Source organism: Anopheles stephensi, chromosome 2 (genome assembly GCF_013141755.1).
Source record: "Anopheles stephensi strain Indian chromosome 2, UCI_ANSTEP_V1.0, whole genome shotgun sequence".
NCBI lineage: Eukaryota > Metazoa > Arthropoda > Insecta > Diptera > Culicidae > Anopheles > Anopheles stephensi.
The window spans coordinates 60814773-60832682 of NC_050202.1; the positions used below are offsets into that span (position 1 = coordinate 60814773).

General features: G+C 47.6%; 5 protein-coding genes across 19 annotated transcripts in view; 2 read left to right on the forward strand and 3 right to left on the reverse strand.

Annotated features, from left to right (window-relative positions):
* LOC118506524 (galactosylgalactosylxylosylprotein 3-beta-glucuronosyltransferase P) overlaps positions 1-4235 on the reverse strand; it is a 48128-nt gene extending 43893 nt beyond the window's left edge. For 2 of the 12 annotated variants that reach the window (XM_036043765.1, XM_036043766.1), the window contains exons 1-2: positions 4081-4224; positions 2288-2674 (exon numbers count right to left, since the gene is read on the reverse strand). The gene's annotated coding sequence lies outside the window, so the exon portion shown is untranslated. Of the gene's footprint in view, positions 1-2287; positions 2675-2734; positions 2903-2935; positions 3099-3821; positions 3841-3945 lie in introns of those variants that run through there. The other 10 variants (XM_036043767.1, XM_036043769.1, XM_036043770.1 and 7 more) reach the window with 10 other exon arrangements.
* Positions 4236-7774: 3539 nt separating this feature from the next.
* Positions 7775-10910, forward strand: LOC118506522 (testisin-like). Of its 3 annotated transcripts, none has more exons than XM_036043760.1 (5): positions 7775-8102; positions 8724-8927; positions 8997-9244; positions 9317-9631; positions 9704-10910. In XM_036043760.1, the coding sequence occupies exons 2-5, from the start codon at positions 8745-8747 to the stop codon at positions 10803-10805; spliced, it is 1848 nt and encodes a 615-aa protein (XP_035899653.1). In that variant the 5' UTR covers positions 7775-8102; positions 8724-8744; the 3' UTR covers positions 10806-10910. The 3 variants fall into 3 exon arrangements, with proteins under 3 accessions (XP_035899653.1, XP_035899654.1, XP_035899652.1); XM_036043759.1 differs by having other exon boundaries at positions 7776-7963; XM_036043761.1 differs by lacking the exon at positions 9317-9631 and having other exon boundaries at positions 7775-7963.
* A 298-nt stretch (positions 10911-11208) lies between these two features.
* Positions 11209-14184, forward strand: LOC118506523. 2 transcript variants are annotated; one of them, XM_036043763.1, is made up of 7 exons: positions 11209-11601; positions 12131-12315; positions 12387-12651; positions 12714-13013; positions 13088-13234; positions 13306-13789; positions 13858-14184. In XM_036043763.1, the coding sequence occupies exons 1-7, from the start codon at positions 11302-11304 to the stop codon at positions 14043-14045; spliced, it is 1869 nt and encodes a 622-aa protein (XP_035899656.1). In that variant the 5' UTR covers positions 11209-11301; the 3' UTR covers positions 14046-14184. The 2 variants fall into 2 exon arrangements, with proteins under 2 accessions (XP_035899656.1, XP_035899657.1); XM_036043764.1 differs by having other exon boundaries at positions 11214-11601; positions 12387-12645.
* On the reverse strand, positions 14085-14900 carry LOC118506526 (ubiquitin-fold modifier 1). The gene is made up of 3 exons (XM_036043778.1): positions 14708-14900; positions 14575-14631; positions 14085-14507 (listed from the first exon to the last, which is right to left on the reverse strand). The coding sequence occupies exons 1-3, from the start codon at positions 14713-14715 to the stop codon at positions 14309-14311; spliced, it is 264 nt and encodes an 87-aa protein (XP_035899671.1). The 5' UTR covers positions 14716-14900; the 3' UTR covers positions 14085-14308.
* A 330-nt stretch (positions 14901-15230) lies between these two features.
* LOC118506521 (MAU2 chromatid cohesion factor homolog) lies at positions 15231-17819 on the reverse strand. The gene is made up of 5 exons (XM_036043758.1): positions 17462-17819; positions 17217-17396; positions 16623-17148; positions 16081-16543; positions 15231-16002 (listed from the first exon to the last, which is right to left on the reverse strand). The coding sequence occupies exons 1-5, from the start codon at positions 17684-17686 to the stop codon at positions 15483-15485; spliced, it is 1914 nt and encodes a 637-aa protein (XP_035899651.1). The 5' UTR covers positions 17687-17819; the 3' UTR covers positions 15231-15482.
* Between the last annotated feature and the right edge of the window lie 91 nt (positions 17820-17910).

The following is a 17910-nucleotide window of genomic DNA, read 5'->3' on the forward strand; positions in this document are numbered from 1 at the left end:
TTAAATATTAATAATCAGTCTTATAATAGAGGATAATAAAACTTACAATGAAACTAAGAATGAAAATTAATACTTCAGAAAATTGTTTAATTAACTTAATTTAACACTTAATTTGACTTAATTTGATGACAAGATACTGATGGCATAGACATCATCATAGGTTTGAGGCTCTCCTATGTAGTCTCCAGAAGCTCCAGCAAAGGTTCCAGCAAGCGGCACTGAATCTCGGATAGCAGATTAACAAGGCGAAACCCAGGACAACGAAGGAGCTCACTACGTGCAGCCTCGCCAGGCTCCGAAGAGCTGGACATGTCATGAGAAGGACCGAACGATCTAGCCCATAAAGTCTTTTGCGGTCGTCCACTTCAACAGGGGAAGTGTGGTAGGCCCAAATTATGATGGACCATCCTACGAGCGGAAGGATCGGCCACTCGGGGCCTCATCGGTAAGGGGGACTTCGTCGGCGAGTAAAATCCTGTTATTTCCCTCTAATATCTAAAATAGAGGGGGCTCAACTTCCATTCCGCACGGGGCCTCCAAATATCTTGACCCACCACTGGAGATGGAGTGATGGATATTGGATTGGGCTGGAAAATGGACTGTCAGATTATAAAATCAATATGAGCTAAGCAAAACTCATTGACATTTTAATATAAGAGTCTATTATTATTGCTCCTACACAAACCATCAGAAAGATAGCACCAACATAACCGTTAAACTCGATTCATTAGCACCAACCGAAACTCGGTTCAGAATTTACAAAACAAAACTCATCTCAAAGCTCGAGTTCTACAAAGTCATTGATTTCTCTTCTTCTTCTTTTTGCTTCATCAACGATAAGAAAAGCCATATAATCTCGCTACTCATGAAGCCGACGAATTCGCAAAGCTAGAGAAAAATGCTTTTGTTTTAGTCGTGCTGCTCGGACCGTAGCCGGTTCTCACTGTATATAGCTTATAAATAGAGAGAGGGATGATGTTTCTAAATCCTAACTTCCCGTTCCACACCAAAAGGTGCCCTAGCGGGGAAGATTTCTTCAATAAGTCTGTTTATTTTATTGGCACCGGGCCGGGGGTTAGCTAATTAGCTATTGACACGATTTCACACCGATCTGAACGTTTGAACAATAGGCGAACAAAAAAAAAACCGCCCCACGATTCGAGATGTGGGATCCGTTACTCCATTAGCACCTTATCAAAGGAAGATGTGTTGTTTCTATCTGTTCTGTATGTTTTCAAGGGGATTTTCTTTTTCTAACAGCCAAGACAAGAGCCAGGTTTCGTGGCAATGTTTTACAGTGTGCATAGCCGTGGTTAGTTTATTTCGCAAACGTACGTTAAATTATGACGGATAAATGTTGTTTTGACACAGAGACGTTTTACGGCTGGCCGTAAAATACGTCTGTTTGCATTTGAACATGCGTGACACGGCCGGTGTAATAAAGAAGCTCAGCAAAACAGCAGAATACCTGTGTGCACGCGAATGATATGAGAAATGCGGTTTACTAGCTTGATGTCATGCAATTGAATCAATTGGATGCTATACCAAAAATTTTACTGTACATAACAATCAGCATTTGATGATCTCTTCACGTGTTAAGTAATAAAGTAAATGCATTGAAATAAATTTGTGGAAATCATATTGGCCCAATCAATTAATTGATGACAGTATGCACATCACAATTAGATTATTATCTTCCCTTTAAAATATCAGATCAGATGCTGCATATCGAGCAAATCAGGGTTTTGTAATTGAACTTCATAAATATCCATCCATAATAGCGAAAAAAAAGAACGCGTACCCTTATCCACCAACAGTACTTCAAAACGCTATTGATAACCTTTTTTCCAACCCCCCGGAGGTCAATAAATAAGCTTATTATTACGGTTGCGAAATTGTAACCTTACGCCAGGGCATGACCTAAACCAGCTATGGCTCGCACACACACACAATCCCCGGGGTTGGGGTCACTCTAACGACCGGTTCCGGTTACCGGAAGTATCATCTATCATTGGTGGAGCACCGAACCACTATCCCTGGTCAAAATGCTGATCCAACCATCCGGATGTCCTTCGGTACCGGAAATCGAAGGAAACGAGGCAAAATAATTCGTTTTTCCGAATTCCGAGTACGAGAAATGAGGGATGGTCGCGAATTTCACGGCCGGCTTTGGTGAGCTCCAGCGAGACTGTCTAACCCTTTCCGTGGAGGAGTCCCCAGCATCGGCAAAATGGAGGAAACCCCTAAGACCCCGCTTGAGAGATGATGATAACTTGATTATCCTTACCTTTCGTGTTGTGACAGTTCAATTTATCACGCTGCATCCTTTTCGTTTGTGGCTGTGTGCCGGTAAGCGGTGACAGCGATACGGGGAGGACGACTGTCTAGAGCCCGCTTAGGATATTCAATATCCAAGTAGTTCCGATCCACTGTGACGAAGGGGACACGGGAGCACGGTGAACACCAGGGAACGGTTGATAAATTGAATTCTTCACTAAAACACACAAACACACTCACACAGAAACGAAGAAGACCACCGAGAGGAGCAGTTTACCTCGGCTAAATGTGATCTGGTCACGCTGGACAGTAACTAATCTTGTTTCGTCCGAGCGAGAAACGCTACTTTCTTCTAAGTTTACTTGAGCCCTAAAACGAACACGTCGCACGGCGATATCTGCAATGGAAATGGAAACATGAATTCACCACAACTTCCGGCATACTGGCTGGCACGTACACACACACACACTTCTACAGCTACACAAAGAACCAAACAAAGCAGGCGACGCGACCGGCGAAAATGATTTTGACAGATGATCTGTCGCGTCGTCCTACCGCACACGAACGAACGAGCTGTACTGGAAGAGTACACAACAGAGAGAGAGCTCGAGTTTGGCTGCGGTGGTGGTCCTCAGACTCGTCACCAACACACACTCACATCTCCGCATTTACACACCAATTCATCAACGATATACACTTCAAAACTGGAACCAAACAAATAACCGCGGTGTACAGGAAAAAAAAAAACGCGAAACAGGACACGCACTAACACACCCCTATACACACACACACACGTTGCTACGTGGAAACGCTACAACCCGCAAGTAACAACCTGCAGGAAAGGATTAAAACAGCAAAAACCCGTCCTCATCATACGCAATGGGACGAGGGTTCCCATATTCCCGCTCCATGGGGTGGATTTCTAATTTATCGAAACACCGTCCGGAAAGGGCCATTAAACGTTAAAACAGGGGGGTTTTTGCCGGAGCTCAGGTAGGTAGTAAATGTGCGTATTATGCGCTTCCCTTTTTTAATGTGTACGCACGCAAGTAAACACGCACGTGCGAGCCGAGCGAATTCCTTTCCTCGGCGTGTTTCCTGTCTACCGGATCACACACACCCGGGAGTTTGTTTATACTGCTAAAAAGGGTACACTCGGCGAGTTTGGCAGGGCATCGCTCATTCGCCACCGTACTCGGCACGGTCGTCGATCGGGAAGGGAATCCGGGAAGGGGCCAGGGGTCTGTGTACATTGCTTGGTAGCAGCAGCCGGACACACAGGTATTATTAAGCAATTTAAACTCAATTTTCACCCTCGGCCGGGTATTGTGCGGCAAGTAATAGTCCGTGCTTGGCAACTACCGATCCGCAGTGCTGCTAACGATTACTTTAAACTGGGAATCCAACGGTTTTAAAACATTACTTCAAACACCTTACAGCTAGCTCACAAACAGTAAAGCGTGCCATCATTTTGGTTCCTCCTATTTCTACGGAGTTTCAGGACACCCCATTCGTCTAGGGTGTAAATGAGACATTTTCTTTACACAATTCTTTTAAGGCTCACAGCCGATAGTTGAAACGCCCGTTTTCTTCTCTTCGCTCGTCCGCTTTACGCTTGAATGTTTTGCCTTCTGTACCACACACAAAAAAACGGAAACAATCGATAACCTATTTTTCCATCGCGCGGTCTCTCTCACTGGAGGGGGTCGTGCGTGTTTCCCGTGCCTGGTCGCAACACAACGACCAAGGCGACAGGTTGTTCTGAGCAAACAGCGTAACACTTTTCTTCACACGGTCACACACTTGCTTGCCTGATGCACACGCTCACAAAACCTAACTACTTCTAGTGGATGGATCAACGGTGGATCATCTTCTGGTGCGGGATGTGTTGACAAGACTCCCGACAGCTACGGCCACTCGGTACTGCACTGCTGTTGTCAAACGGCTAAAAATCAACTGCGTTCTCCAGCATCAGCATATCGCTCGTGGGGCTTCGAGGTTGCCAATGAGAGAGAGAGAGAGAGCGTACGAGCGTGCGAGAACAAAAATGCTGAGAATGGGAGCGTGTTTGGAAGGCGGTGGAAAATTGCAGGGTTAGCGAGATGGAATGCGAGATGTGAAGGTGGAAATATTAGGAGATGGTTGTCTATGTTCATGATTCCTGTCTTCTCTTTCCTCGGTTGCACTATAGCCTCTAGGACCAGAAAGCGAAGGTCCAGGAATTTATAGTAATAAGAGAAGGTCCAGGTGGAATTTTATTCGATACCATGGCTTATTACTTACAAATCTTAAAATTTAATCAAACAAAATGATGTAAATTAGCCATTATATTAGAGGTATGAGCTGAACCTAGAAATAAGTAAAAAGTATGTTTAAAGGTTTTTGCTATAATTGTGTACTCGAAGAAAAGGTTATCTCCAGACCATATTTGAACCATATCGTCCGTATTTGAAAAGCATAAATCAGCCTACGGACCAATCATCCACTTTTGCTGAAAATTATATCCGTTCAATTAATTATTTTATCAAACAAAATCTTGCCTTCATACAAAAAGCCCTGCACCGTTTGGGGAGAACATGTGGGCTTAATTTTCATCGCGTAGCGTTATCTCTTTCGCATTACCGCGTTTATGATTTTTTCTCTTCCACTTGCACCACTGGAGCCAGAGAGTAGAACCCTTTAAACGGGGGAGAATTTGAGCAAAATTCCCATGCCGGTTACCACAAGTTGCCCCAAACTTACTTAACAAACCAACTGTACATACTTTAGACCACATTTCTCAACCTAATTTTTACAAACTGAAGCATCAATAATTATGTGTTTCACTCCCAATTTCCATTTCAATACCGTCCAGGGTTTTTATTTTTAAACGGTTGTTTTGAAATATTTTGCTCTCATTTATTCCCATATTCTCTCCGTCTCTCACACTTCCTGGAATTGTTCTCACTCTCTCTCGCTCACAATGCGGTTTGTTTTCCTTCCGATCAGCGACCAGGCAACCGCTCCATTCGCTGGAAAACTGGTTTGTTTTCCACACGCTTTTCCTTCCTTTTCTGCGACCTGTTTTCCGCATGCTGTCTTTCCGCCTTCGTTTATGTTTTCTTTCCATGGAAACACCACCACCACAACCGAAGAACCGAATCGCCCGGTCGCGGCACTTTAAAAGAGCGCTGTACTGTGTGCTCTCTGCTCACGCGGGTCCGTCTCGCTTTTCTTTCAAAATCCAGCCAAACGGAGGTTCGGAAAATTGCACTTACCGCTCATGCTCCCCCTCCCCTCTTTACCATGCCACCGTCCGCCACCTTGCCCGATCGCACCCCCTTGATAGGGAGCGAACGAGGTAGCATTAGCAATTCAATTTCTAATCACTGCCAGATTAATGGAGCACCGATTGATGCAACTGCACCGGGGCCGTCCGTAGCAACAGTTCCCCACCTCACCACAATGACCTTGCACCGGGCAGCTGCAATGTGTTGTTGTTTTGTTCCCGTATTATTCGGTCTCACACCATGCTTCACCATGTGATGGCGGTTTGGAGGTCGGAGGTCGCAGGTCGTTGAGATATGACGGTCGATAAAAGCTAGAGGCTCAACTCCTGGTGCTATTGTTCGTTCGTTCGTTTCGTTCGTGTGCCCCTGGCATCATGTAGCGCTCTTTATGTATGCTTGCTAATTGTGCATTGCATCCTCACCGCCCGAGCCCATCCAGCCGAGGGGTACTTCAGCCCGGCGTCGGATACACAACGGCTGCATGTGGGTTTTGGTGCGGGAACTGTGCGGTGATGAGGTTTTCCGACCAGCGCAATTGTTATGATTCGGAGGGCGAAGAACTCGAGCGTACATAATTTAAGTTTCAGCCGAAATCGAATCACTTTTGGCAATTGGAATGTGAAGCTTAGCTTTTCGGACCGCAATCTGCGGGATAGGGTCCGATATGTATGCGGTAATTGAATTTGATGCGCTTATTATAATGGTGCGAGAGAGAGATTATTGGACAGCAGGAAAATAATTGTCTGCTTTTGAATAGTGCACACAAATGTAGCATTTTCTACTGCGGGCTCCAGAGAAGGGCCTTTTTACCTTTTTTAATGTCGAGCAAGCTTTATACTTATTGACCTTTTCTTTGGCACAACTTCAAGGGGTCTTCTTATATTTTTGGCTTCTTTGTATCAAGTCTTACGATTCAGATAGAATTTTGTATCAAATGAGCAAATGATCAAATGACTGATCTTGTTTCCAGAAACAATCAGAGTCTTCTCTTCTTAAGGATATTCTTGTGGAGTCTTCGTTTATCATTTCTGGATTCTTTCATTTAAGTTACCCACAGCTGGATAGTCTCACAGCTGGTTAGCCCCACAGCAATGGTGGTAGCTGTTGTTACCCACAGAGATCCACAGCGATAGTGGCAGCTGTTGGATGGTCGATTTGTTTAGAGAATTTGACTGGTGAAAAAGGTTCTACTCACAGTAGGATCACTGTAAAATCATATTTCAACTTAAACATCAGAAATGGTTGGCCAACCCCTTTGGAACCTTTGGAAGGTTTGGCCACTGGAACCAAGACATCTGGAGGAAACAGTAGAAGGAGAATTCTTAACTCCTTACGCCGCGAAAGGTACATTTGAATACACCAAACTCAGACTTTAGAATCCCGATTAGATGAGTAGTGTGCGTGAAATAATTACACTTATTCCGGATTTTAATCTCCATAAAATGTTTATGTCCATAAAGCTAGCCTTCGTTTTATTATTCTGTGGTACTGCAACATCGAGAGGTCTTGGCCTATTGTTCCTGGCTTTCTTGGCTGAATCTTTAGCTTTATTTTTTATCCAGAGCTAGATCATCAGCCCTGTGTATAGAAAGACGACAGTCCGGTCGGGATTCGACACCTAGTTCTGACGAGTGAAGACCGTCGCCGCAACGGCTTCTGCCACCAACCGCCTATGGCGATCCAGCATTCTACGAGTAATTTAACTATCTTAATTATTTTATTACTTTTCTCAAGCAAACATATAGAAACCTTTGTGACATTTTAGCAAGACAAAGATACAACACAATTCAAACGAATCTGTCTCCACGCACCATCATAGAAAGGCATCGCAACAGCAGAAAGCCATCGTTATTAAAGATTATCCCTATCATTTTGTGCCTGTTCGTCAAGATCGTCTAACCCAAGAAAGATATTTTATGGCACCTGTTAAGAATGTTTTGACGTAAAGAAGACATCTTAATGCATCCCTCGCCGTCCGTCCCTTTGTTGATGGCTTCGGAGACACCGTTAGCTGCAGGTAACCTGCTACCGATCGGCAATGACCTTCGACGAGTACATCTCAGCAGCAAAACTTTCCTAGCTTCTGCAGGTAACCGCAACCTGCAACGGCATGGGAATCCCTCACGCGGAAGGCACTGAAACGCGTGGTGTACGGGCACCTACGTCACAGTGACTCGACTGTCGTACGGAACGCATCGTCTGATCGCCAGTGCACCGTAGGAGACAAGTGCATGTTCTATCAAGCATCAAGCACTTGAAGCGAGTGGTGTCGGTTGGAGAGAAAACTAGTTACATTCTTAGTCTCACCGTAGCCGCACGGCAGTCACTTTAGCTGGGATTTAAAGGGAGCCAGCCTTGCAGTTCGATCAGCTCGTCACGACAGTGTTGGCGGTGCCGTCGGTTCTGTAACTATGAAGGTGAATTATATAGAATTAGTTAAACCAACAGTTTTGTGAAAATTGCAGTGTGATATAAGTGTTTGGAAGTGTTAACTCCATATCTGTAAAGTGAACCTGTTTTTGGGAGGCGAGCTTTGTATGCTACGACCCAGCTGAAGTACGAACAGGTTTTTTGAGAGTCATCTTCTCCATATACCACAGTGTGCAGTATCGTATTTCAGTGGAAAATTTGCGACCAGCCCACCGTCAAAGAGACAACACCACAAACAGTTCTCAGTAAAAGATAGTCTGTCAGATAGTGCTTCCATTTAAGATAACCTGTCATCTAACACCTAGTGCACCTTTCTGGGCAGACATCTTTCCCTTCTACCGGCCGTTGAAGTCACTTGGCTGTGGGTTAGCCGTAGACCGGCTCCGGTTGCGACTTAACTGCTGGCGCTCACTGGCAGCCAAAGGGGCTACTCATGATCATTGATTATTATTCGATACGATCTGCTAATTCCTACTAACGAGTGAGTGGAGGGGATTTTGAAATCGTGCATCGTGGAGCGGCGGGGACAGAGGCGTCGGGTTATCGCATGCACGAGATGGCCGTACCTCGCGACGGTTGACTCTATAATACGCATATTTAATTGAAGCCGGAAATGCCTGTAGGAGGCACTATAAACGCGACAATCAAATCGGATTCGCTATTGCGATGTTGCGCGAGGGTGCAATTGAATGGTTCGAGTTTGCGTTTCTTTTAATTTGTAATGATTTATTCCCTGCCTTCGCTCAGCTTCTCTATGCGCTACTTTTGATGCTGAGTCTGTACGTCAGGAGCAGCCACCAAAAAACGTCACCCTGTCCGGCAGTGTTTTCGTACGACGAGCGAGATGATTCCTACGACACCTGGTTCGGCACTATACGGCTGAAGAGCAATGTGCCGCTGTACGGCATCTTTGTGGACATTATCTTTTCCTCGCCCGTGCTAACGTTTGGGGTAGCTATAGCCTTCGGTTCTGTCCCGTACTGTTCTTGATAACAACGCATTACTTGTTTCCCATTCCAGACATTCCTGCGACAGCACAACACAGACGATAATGTGCACTTCCACATTATGGATAAATCGTACCGTGTGCGGGCTGGCGAGGTGGTTGTCGTCAAATTCTTCGTACGCTACGCACCGGACCGACCGGTTCCACTGCTACGTCAGATCCGGTTCAATGGACAAAACATTTGTACGGAAACGCGTCAAAATCCGGCCCACTCAAGCGGAGCACGACCATCCGGAACGAACTATGGCAATTCGCACGTAGCGTAAGTTTCAACTCCACCTGGTAGGTTTTTGTTGGTAGGCTGTAGTCACTAACTGCGTTGCTTCGTTGTTAGAACGTCACGCGAAACCGAGGACATCATTGCCGATGTCTACACACCCGTAGTACAACCGATCAATTCCCACGTAACGCATCCTCCCGTAGAATCCCACGTACAGCCCCTGTACTCCTCTAGCTCCTCAAGTTCTGCGCGCGGTAGCAGCGGGGTGGCCACCAGGGCTACCACTACCGATGGGAAGGCTTCTCACACCTCACCACCACGCACAGGCGATGTGTATCCACCGCGATTCAGCAGCGACGATCATGTGGAACACTCGTCAAGCTCTAGAACTGGCAGTGTGGACGAGAAGGATGATCACGACTCTGATCGGTAGAACTTGTAGCATTTTTAAGATAAGCTAGAAATAGTTACTCATATGTGTCTCTTACCCGTATCTTCCAGCCATAGAGTCGCAAATCGACGTCTCACAACGACAACCTACCGTGCGATCGCCGAGGAGCGTAAATGGGACGTCCAACCAACGCAACGATCGCTTCCATCCGAACCTTCCAGATCACCGAACCGTGTCTCGAGTGTACCGCTGATCGCGGACAAAGGTTTCACCACGCTAGCTCCGGTTTCAGGCACAACAGCTACTCCGGCCAGCAATCAGCAGCGCGATCGCGATCAGTACTTTGCCGGAGATTACGCGTTCCTGCAGCAGGATAGTTCTCCAAAATCACCCCAATCTCACTACATCAACAAGTACGAGGGAGACATCTGCGGTACGGTTGTCCCGAAAGCGAACCCACTGGTAACGCACGGTACCGTCTCCGAACGGGGCCAGTTCCCGTGGCACGGTGCCCTATACCGTAGTACGGTGACGGAGTTAAAGTATCTCTGTGGCGCAACGTTAATATCGCGCCGGGCAAGCATCACCGCAGCACACTGTGTAACGCTGGAGAAAAGCACCAAGCCGGTCGATGCGGGAAGTTTGCTCCTCTACTTCGGCAAGATTGATCTGGGCAAATGGAACGGCCCGGAAGAGGATGCTCAGATCCGATCGATCCACATCCCGGCCCAGTATCAGCACGAGCGGTTCTTCAACGATATAGCGGTGCTGGTGCTGAAGGAGGACGTCAAGTACAGTAACTTTGTGCGACCCGTCTGTCTGTGGAACTTTGACGACGATTACAAGACGCTGATCAACAAGATAGGGCTGGTGCCGGGCTGGGGCTACAACGAGCATGGGCTGGTGAGTTCGCGGCTTTCGTTCGCCCAGATGCCGGTGGTGGCACACGAAACGTGCATCTGGTCGAACCGGGACTTCTTCAGCAAGGTCACCTCGGACACGTCGTTCTGTGCCGGCTTTAAGAATGGTACGTCGGTGTGCAACGGCGACAGTGGCGGTGGCATGGTGTTCAAGCACAACAACCTGTGGTACCTGCGGGGCATCGTGTCGGTCAGTGCCGCACTGCAGGACCGGTTCCACTGCGACTCGAAGCACTACGTCGTGTTTACGGATGCGGCCAAGTTTACGTCCTGGATCAGGAGTCTTATGTAGGGCGGCCGGCCGGCTTCGCAGCTTAGTAACTATTAGTATGAGCATGTAAAGTACGACAAGAATTTGTTACCAAATAAACTTAATACCCCCCATTAGTACACCAAACGAGTTGTCGGACTGTTTTGTACGCGCATGTGTCTCCCCATTCTCGGCAATTCCAGGCTTATCAACGACGTCACAAACGGGGCGTCGTCTCGTTCCTTGACCGGTGGCGCGATACGTCACCATTTACTCAGCCTTTGACTCACTCTACTACTCCGTCCACTCACGCCGTCCAAACGAGGGTTGCATGTGTAGCAGGGGGAGGGTGCTGTTGCTGTTGATTGAAATGCTTGGCGCCATTATCAATCCAAAGGGTCGGGATTATCGGACAACCGTGGTGGTGAGCGTGTAAGTGGCCCTCGATCGATGCGCATTGGCACGCTCTTAACTCATTCGGTCCGTGATCTTCGATCAGTAAGGAGCTAGCGTACCATCACCGACAGAAGCTTTCAAGATGTTTCGTAAGAGCGGCAGGCCACTGCAGCTGCCACTCCCTAGCAAGGCTTTAGCTGTGCTGGTGTTTTGTGCATCGGTTAGCTTACCCAACGTCCTGGCCACCTACATACGAGTGGGGCAAAGTGCAGAAGTGCGTTTACCAACACCCCAAGCAACGAGCTGTGGTGATCTATTTTCGATCGATCATGAAGATTCCTATCGGAAGCAGTACGACGGTACGCTTGTACTACGTCCAAATATCACGATCCGTTACGTCCAGCTGGTGGTGCAGTTTGATCGCGAAGTGGAGCAACTGACGGTAAGATATTGCAGCTGAGATGCTGAGATCACAGACTGCGAAGTAGGTGCCAATTGCAATGCCGTGATCGTGTGGGTACGTGTTTACAAACAGGACTTGTGAGTTAGTGTCGTGGAGCGTTGCAACGATGCAGCATTCGTTTGATAAAGGCTTGCCCTGGGAAAAGGCTATCAATGGGCTAAGGCGGAATAAAGCGTGCGGTTCGATGCATTTGTGAGCAACACCTGAACATGTTGTTGCTGTACTAAAGGAACTATGCAACTAAGTTCCTCTCAATGAAAACTTCATGCAAACGATCGGTTGTCGATCAAGCAGTGATCTGTGGTGAATCACACGCGAGCAGCAATAGACCTAGTTCTGAGAATCGTTCTCAAGATCATCCCACTTGCACCAGTAGTAGTGGAAGTCGCTACCAATGACAGGTTATTAACAAGCACGTCAACGTTCTTCGCAGAATCATTCCGAACGCATTTGTACGCCATATTTATGGTAATTGTTTGAATAATGCTACCATTTATATTCAAACCAGAACTACTTCGGAAGGATCAGCACGATCGACCACGTGAGCTTTCACATTGCAAATCTGACGTACCCGTTGCGGGCCGGAACCGTGGTTAAGATACCGCTGGAAGTGTCCTACACATCCGCGATCAAACCGACGATCGTACGGGTCGAGGTGAACGGTGTAACGGTTTGTCCGGTAAACAATTTAAGGTAAAGCTTTTTTTTTGCTCTTACCAAGAAATTGACCTCTAATAAATTATCTAAACTCTTCGTTGTTTTAGACCTCTGGTAAGAAATTTCCGTGATCCATGGGCGGGAAGTTCGCTCCCGGGTACGACCAACACCAATCAACCGGAAGTACACTCGCGCAATGGAACTACGGAACCGGCACATCAGTTTAACTCCTCCTGCCAGGCCATACGTACCGGGGTGATCGTTTCTTCCGGACGCTGGGATGCGGTGATAGAGCTCGTGGCCGAAAACACCGTTGACCGGGCGCTGATAGAGATCGTGTTCGATCAACCGGTGTACATGCTGGGGGTACTGGTAATGTGACGGCGAAGATTGAGCAACAGGGGTTTTTATTGTGGTTGCTTCCTTTCGTGCAGAATCCATTCGGCGAAGTGACGACCGACGATAGTGTGCGGTTTCGGATCGAAAACCGAACCTTCATCCTGGCGAAGGATGCCGAAATCGAGCTTAACTTCTTCGTCCGCTACAATCAGATGGGACCGATACCGGACGTGGTGGAGGTGAACTTTAACGGCCACAACCACTGTCAGCAGCGGAAGCGTCGCGTGCTGGACGATCCGCGGGAACAGCGATACATCACGCGGCCGACAAGTACCACCACGGAGCGTTCTGTATCGCGGGGAAATGGCCAGCGGCCAGCAAAGGAGGAAACAGCAGTAGGTCAAGAAAAGCTTGAGTGAGGAAATTATTTCCCCCCCCTTTATATGATCGAATTTTGTATCTTTGTCAGTACGACAGTGCAGGTTGGCCGTTAGAGCAGGGTGAGTGTGCTACAGTGCTGGAACCACTCGGGACTCGCATACGATCGCGAATCATTGGAGGCGTAACGTCTAACCAGGGCGAACATCCGTGGCACGTGGCTGTCTATTTGGATGAGGTGAGTATGCTCTTCGGATTCGGCATTAGCGTCGAGGAATATACCCACTACTGTTTCCAACAACTTCGCAGGAATATCAGTGTGGTGGAAGCATCATCGGAAGACGCTGGATCCTAACGGCGGCTCACTGTCTGACACGGCAAAACACGAACGAAACGCTCGAGGCGGATCTGTTCCGCGTGTACACCGGCATCATAGATATCAGTACGATCGATGATCACTTTTATCGGACGGCGGATGAGGTCATTATACATCGGGATTATAATCCGGTAATGTACACGACGGACATTGGATTGTTGCGGTTGAAGCGTAACATCACGTACAACAGCTTCATAAAGCCGGTCTGTCTGTACAACCGGACGGTAGACATTAGTACGTTCTATGGTCGCGAAGGCAAAGTTACTGGTTGGGGCTTTAACCGGGATGGAGTGATCAGCAATGTGCTGAACTATCTGGAAGTTCCGGTCGTTTCGCAGAAGGTTTGCTCCCAGCGTAACGTCCAGTTTAATGGTGTGCTAGCTGTGGGAGAATCGTTCTGTGCTGGCCACGCGGATGGTACGTAACACGTGACTGTGATGGATTAGAACCAGAAGAGGAACTCTCTTTCTCTCTCGGTTTTGCAGGCAATTCCGTATGCAATGGGGACAGTGGTGGTGGATTGGTCTTTGCCGAAGGTTCCCGGTACTACGTGCGAGGCATCGTGTCGATCAGCGCCCAGCGTCGAAACCTTCTCCTCTGCGATCCGAACCAATACTCCGTGTTTACTGACGTGTCCAAGTTTCTGAACTGGATACGGCAGCAAGTGTCGTAGGTCAGGGAGCTGGATAAGGCTGGATTGGTCAACGGGTGATTACGTTATGAAGAAGGGGGGAAAATATTTATTTCAATCGACACAGCAAAACACAAAACGCAGAACAACGATTAATAAAAATGCTTTCACACCAAGCGGACGCATCGGGCGTTGGAGTGTATCACATAACGTTAGCAGCGAGAACCGAAAGTAACCCGAAGCGAAACTTCCACTTCCAAGCATCCCGGGGCAACTTGATCTCTAACGAGGCGTGAAAACCACTCTCAGCAGCATCCGACACGATCGCGGGGAATTAACCGTAGCTCGGACCCGTGCTTCAGAAACACGGTACCGGCCGTTTGCTGCGGGTTGATACCGATACCATCGTCCGTGATGATGGCGCTCGTTGCCGGTGGCACTTTGAATTCTTCGGCGGCAAATTTAAGAACCGCTGTGAAGGGTGTCGTTTCCGGTACGCTTAAGCTGAAGGCGGAAAAGCAACAACGATAAGTGCGTGATGGCTTAATTACGGTACGCGCTTGTAACTTACACCTTGAACGGGAGCTTCGGATCGGACGTGAGCGTAATCTTAAAGGTAACCTTGGATCTGGAATGTGAAGAAAGAGCTGGTGAAAGTACGACACTTTGTGGTTGAAACCGTAGTGTGAACCGGCTTCACTTACGCTGCCATTTTTTCTACAAGCTTTTAACTAAATTTCCTACAGTATACGGCTAGCTTATGTAAGCTAGGAATATGCTACACGGACTGGGAATGTTTGGAAAAACGCCTGAAAAATCTGGTCCTTTTCTATCTGGATTTCCGCTTCCACCTGTGTGTCCCGGATGGGCCAAACAAAATTGTCAACAAACGCAATTGACACGTCGCCGACATTTACTCACACACACGCACGCACACACATTCACACACGTCAAACAGACAGATGGTACAGTGCGTCTCACGCTTGTGCTACACCGAGAAAATAGTTGCTGAGCAAACTAAATTTCTGTAATTTTTGGTTGTTATTATTAAAATGTAATTAATACCATTTTTAAAAGCTTACTTTAAGCCGTAAAATAGACTTTGGTGAATATCTATGTTTCGCTACATTTTCGCCCTTATTTCGCACAATCGGACAGGCATTAGATTGTTTCTAATTTTGAGATAGTTTATATTCAAATGAAGGTTATTTAAAACAGCGTGCAAAATAAGGATTTGAATTAAAATTTATTTCCTTTCTTCACTCATTTCACGCATACACACGCACACAAACACTTTACGCGATACAACTCTTTTTTTATGTTGGACTTGGAAACTCTTCGCTAATAATCAAATCAATCACCTTTTTGTGGCCTTTGTTTGAGCCCCGTTGGATGGCTATTTTGAATTACGCATGGCGTATTTTAGTCACTCCTGCGTGCGGTGCGATTTGAACCGGGCTTTTCCTTTCCTCCCCACACCTACTGGAACATAACCTGTTGGTTTAGCGTTCCTGGTAACCGTACATATGTACCGCTCCCCGGTTGTTGCTGTTGCTGTGCCACTACCGGTACACCGGAACCGGAAGCTACCGGCGCTACGATCGTAGCCGTGGGCTGAACGAGCAGCTCCTGGGACAGCATCGGTAGCGGTGGATCACCCTGGAACCAGTTGATTAGCGCATGTTCCGGAAACTTGGTACACTTCAGCTGGTCCGCGATCAGGTTCTGGGAAAAGTTGACGTGATTGTTGTACGCTTCGATCTCCTGCGCCGGTTCCTTGAGCATCCGGTGGAGATCCTTCAGTATGGCACTGCCCCACAGTTGTACGTGTATGTCGGGAATTTTCGATGCCAGCTGCATGGCCGGTGTGACCATGTTCATGCTTTCCTTCGAGTTGCCGATGCTAAGGAACACGTGGCTTAGGAGGACGAGCGAGCAGGACGTCAGTCGGTTCAGGTCTTCCGCGTTTGCCATCTTGAGTGTTTCACGCAGAAAACGTCTGTAGTAGAAAGGGGGCAACAAAATAAGGATAAATAGAAGCGCTGTCTTTCGACCAAACGAATGCTCGTACACTTACTTTGCCTCGTGGAAGCTGCTCTTGTGAAACGCATTCAACCCCTGCACGTAGTAGAAGCTTCCCATCAGTGCCTGGCTGTTGGAGCACTGGGAATTTTCCTGCTGTATCTGCTCGAGAATGTTACGCAAATCTTGCTCCCGCTTCGTCCGCAAGTACACGATGGCAAGGTTCAGGTTGGCAAACAGTTTCAGCTCCCGCTCGGTCGTTTCCTGAATGCAGGAGTAGAACTGCTTCTCCGCATGCTCGAACAAGCTGGTGGACATTGCGTAAAGGCCGAGCAAACAGTGTAGCTGGGGTGCGTGCTTTTTCAGCAGAAACTTATTCGTGGACGAAAGACACACATCCTTGGCCAGGGCAATCTCCTTGATGGCCAACGATTTGTTACCCATTACCAGCCGGCACATGATGATGTGCTCGAGCAGAATAATTTGAAACACCGCCAAAATCGGTTTGTTTTCTTGAGCTGTCGGGAAACGGGAAACGAATAAAAAGGTTAAATATTTAATCCTATACCCACAACCAGCATAATTGGGCCAACCTACATTTAAGCTTCTCGATTTGGGTCAGTGCCTTCTCGGTGTACTTTTGCGCCTTGTCCATGTAGCCCGCCATCATCGAGTGTGACACGGTGACCAGATAGACGAGCACGTACAGCTGTTCCTTCGGGAGCCACATAAACATTTCCGTGTTGTTTTGTCCAAAGATTTGCTCATCCGATGGCCAGTTCGGTGCGATGATCGTCTGGATGCTTTGCTGCAGCATTTTCAGGCTCGTTTTGACCGTCTTTACCTGGCCCAGCTGTAGATAGTGACACACCTGCAGCACGTAGAAGAACACCTTCAAGTACTCCTTCAGGTGAAAGTTTTGGATCGAGTGGTCAATGATGGGGCTGGCTTGGCTCAGTATCGCTAGAACATCGTTCGTTTTCCGCTCAATCATCATGATCATGGCGCGGCTTAGCAGAAACAAGGACTTCAGATAAGTAGCGTTCGATTCGTCCGTCGATTCTACACCCACGGCGAGCAGTTCCGAGGCCAGCGTGTACTCTTTGTCCGTGGCATGTGTTTGCTGTTAATGGGGTGCGGAAAGCATTATTAAAAGAAGCGAAACTGGATTGGAAGTCGATCCACACTTACCGCTAGCTGGAACAACAGCTTACAATGCCAGTAAACATTGTGCTGCGACAGTTCGATCGCTTTCCGTAGGACCGGTTTGGCGAGCGAACTTTGATCCTGCTGCTGATACAACTGGGCCAGCAAACTGGCCGTGTCGAACTTCACGTCGTCAAAGTTGTTGATGTTTTCCGACAGGATCCACTGTGAAAAGTGCAAGAAAGCGTTTAATGGTTGCCGTAAAGTGCGCATTCTATAGTGCCACTAACTGCTTGCTCGAGATGGTTCTTCGCTAGGTCAGTGTTTTTCGTGTAGGCCATCAGGATCTGGCCGAGCTGCAGGTGGGTCCGGGCTTCCACCTTCAGCGGTGGCTTGAACGTAAACAATGCCTGCAAGCACTGGATGCACTTCTTGATGTCTGGCGGAGTCGAAGTGCGAAAGTATTCCGCCAGCCCCAGTAGGGAAATGTAGCACGCATCCTGGGAGGATGTCATCAGACGGACAGATGCACGGGCGGAAGCGGAAAAGCGGAAATAGAAGCACTCTTTTCGTCCGACGATGTTTGCACCAAGCGAAAGTTTACCGCCGACGTAAACAAATGCGATGCACTGCGGTCGCACAGTTGGACTGCCTCACGGTCATGCGATGTGACATATTGTGTAATGATGTGTGTTTTTATTCGATATTTTTTAGTGGTCATTACAGAACTAATTGTGGA